The sequence below is a fragment of the Wyeomyia smithii genome, chromosome 1, assembly GCF_029784165.1.
Source record: "Wyeomyia smithii strain HCP4-BCI-WySm-NY-G18 chromosome 1, ASM2978416v1, whole genome shotgun sequence".
Taxonomy (NCBI): Eukaryota; Metazoa; Arthropoda; class Insecta; order Diptera; family Culicidae; genus Wyeomyia; species Wyeomyia smithii.
This window is the reverse complement of record NC_073694.1, coordinates 91,545,954-91,547,179: the sequence shown is the minus strand read 5'-3', so window position 1 is coordinate 91,547,179 and position 1,226 is coordinate 91,545,954. Positions and strand designations below refer to the sequence as shown.

The following is a 1,226-nucleotide window of genomic DNA, read 5'->3' as shown; positions in this document are numbered from 1 at the left end:
TAATATTACACGATATTGGTTGATATATGTTGATATTTAACGTTCATCTGTCAATTGACCCCCTCTAATGATAATGTAACGCTTGATGTAACGTCAATGAGCTATGATATAGATGGAGGGGTGCCCAAAAATGAAACGATAAATACTTTTTAATATTGAAATATTTCGCAATATATCAATAGTGTCTAGCCCCTAGGTACCACCACTTATTTCAAAAATGGGTGATATCTAACTCACTTTAGAGTAACAAATAGTGAGCGTGTATACAAAAAAGATCCATTCGATCCCGATAATCGATTCTGCAAAAAACGGATCAATCTCGCCCATTGCTAGTGCACTTTCATTTCAATTTCTCTGAAGGAAAGAAATAAATTGTTTTTAAATTGTTCAATATTACGAATAGTGAAAATGTCATTGGCTAACATATTGATTCGAAGATCTTTCTCACTAAACCCGGTTTCTCGCTTCAGTGTTTCGGGTCCTTCTGCTATTTCCGGCCATGAAGGTAATAAATGAATATATGTTATATAATTGATAGGTAATCTTTTTTTTTTCAGCTGGTGGATACAAAGTTTGGAAAAAGCTGTCATTCTTTGTAGCTTTACCTGCTGTTGGACTGTGCATGCTCAACGCCTATCTAAAGCATCAAGAAGAGCATGGACATCCACGTCCGGAATTTGTGCCATATGAGCATATGCGCATTAGAACAAAGCGTTTTCCTTGGGGTGATGGAAAGAAGAGCTTGTTTCATAACTCTCACACTAATCCGTTACCTGATGGCTATGAAGATTAATTCTCTAAAATAAACGAAATAATGTAGTGATTTCGAAATAAAGATAGAAGAATCCCGACTTTTGTACACACACACACATATATATATATATATATATATATATATATATATATATATATATATATATATATATATATATATATATATATATATATATATATATATATATATATATATATATATATATATATATATATTTTGCCCGCACACAGTGGAATAATGAAATTCGCTATAAGTCAATGCTATTCAATTTCAATTGAAGTAAATTAAGAGTGCATACGCTTTGACAAACAAGTTCTTGAGTCGCATTTTTATCGGTGCTGTCTGAGATTGTCATTTTCGGTTGTCAGAGCGCAAAATTCTAATTTTTCTCTGGAATCACAATATATAAATATAAATATATATATATATATATATATATATATATATATAT

At 30.9% G+C, this 1,226-nt stretch overlaps 1 protein-coding gene across 1 annotated transcript; it reads left to right on the top strand.

The window, feature by feature from the left end:
• Window positions 1-286: 286 nt before the first annotated feature.
• Window positions 287-851, top strand: LOC129718064 (cytochrome c oxidase subunit 6A, mitochondrial). Its single transcript, XM_055668476.1, has 2 exons — window positions 287-505; window positions 558-851. The coding sequence occupies exons 1-2, from the start codon at window positions 409-411 to the stop codon at window positions 791-793; spliced, it is 333 nt and encodes a 110-aa protein (XP_055524451.1). The 5' UTR covers window positions 287-408; the 3' UTR covers window positions 794-851.
• The last annotated feature ends 375 nt before the right edge of the window (window positions 852-1,226 follow it).

Coding starts and splice junctions, on each gene's coding strand:
- LOC129718064 (XM_055668476.1), top strand. CDS start 409: ATGTCATTGGCTAACATATTGATTCGAAGATCTTTCTCACTAAACCCG. Junction 506..557: donor TGCTATTTCCGGCCATGAAG/GTAATAAATGAA, acceptor TTTTTTTTTCAG/CTGGTGGATACAAAGTTTGG.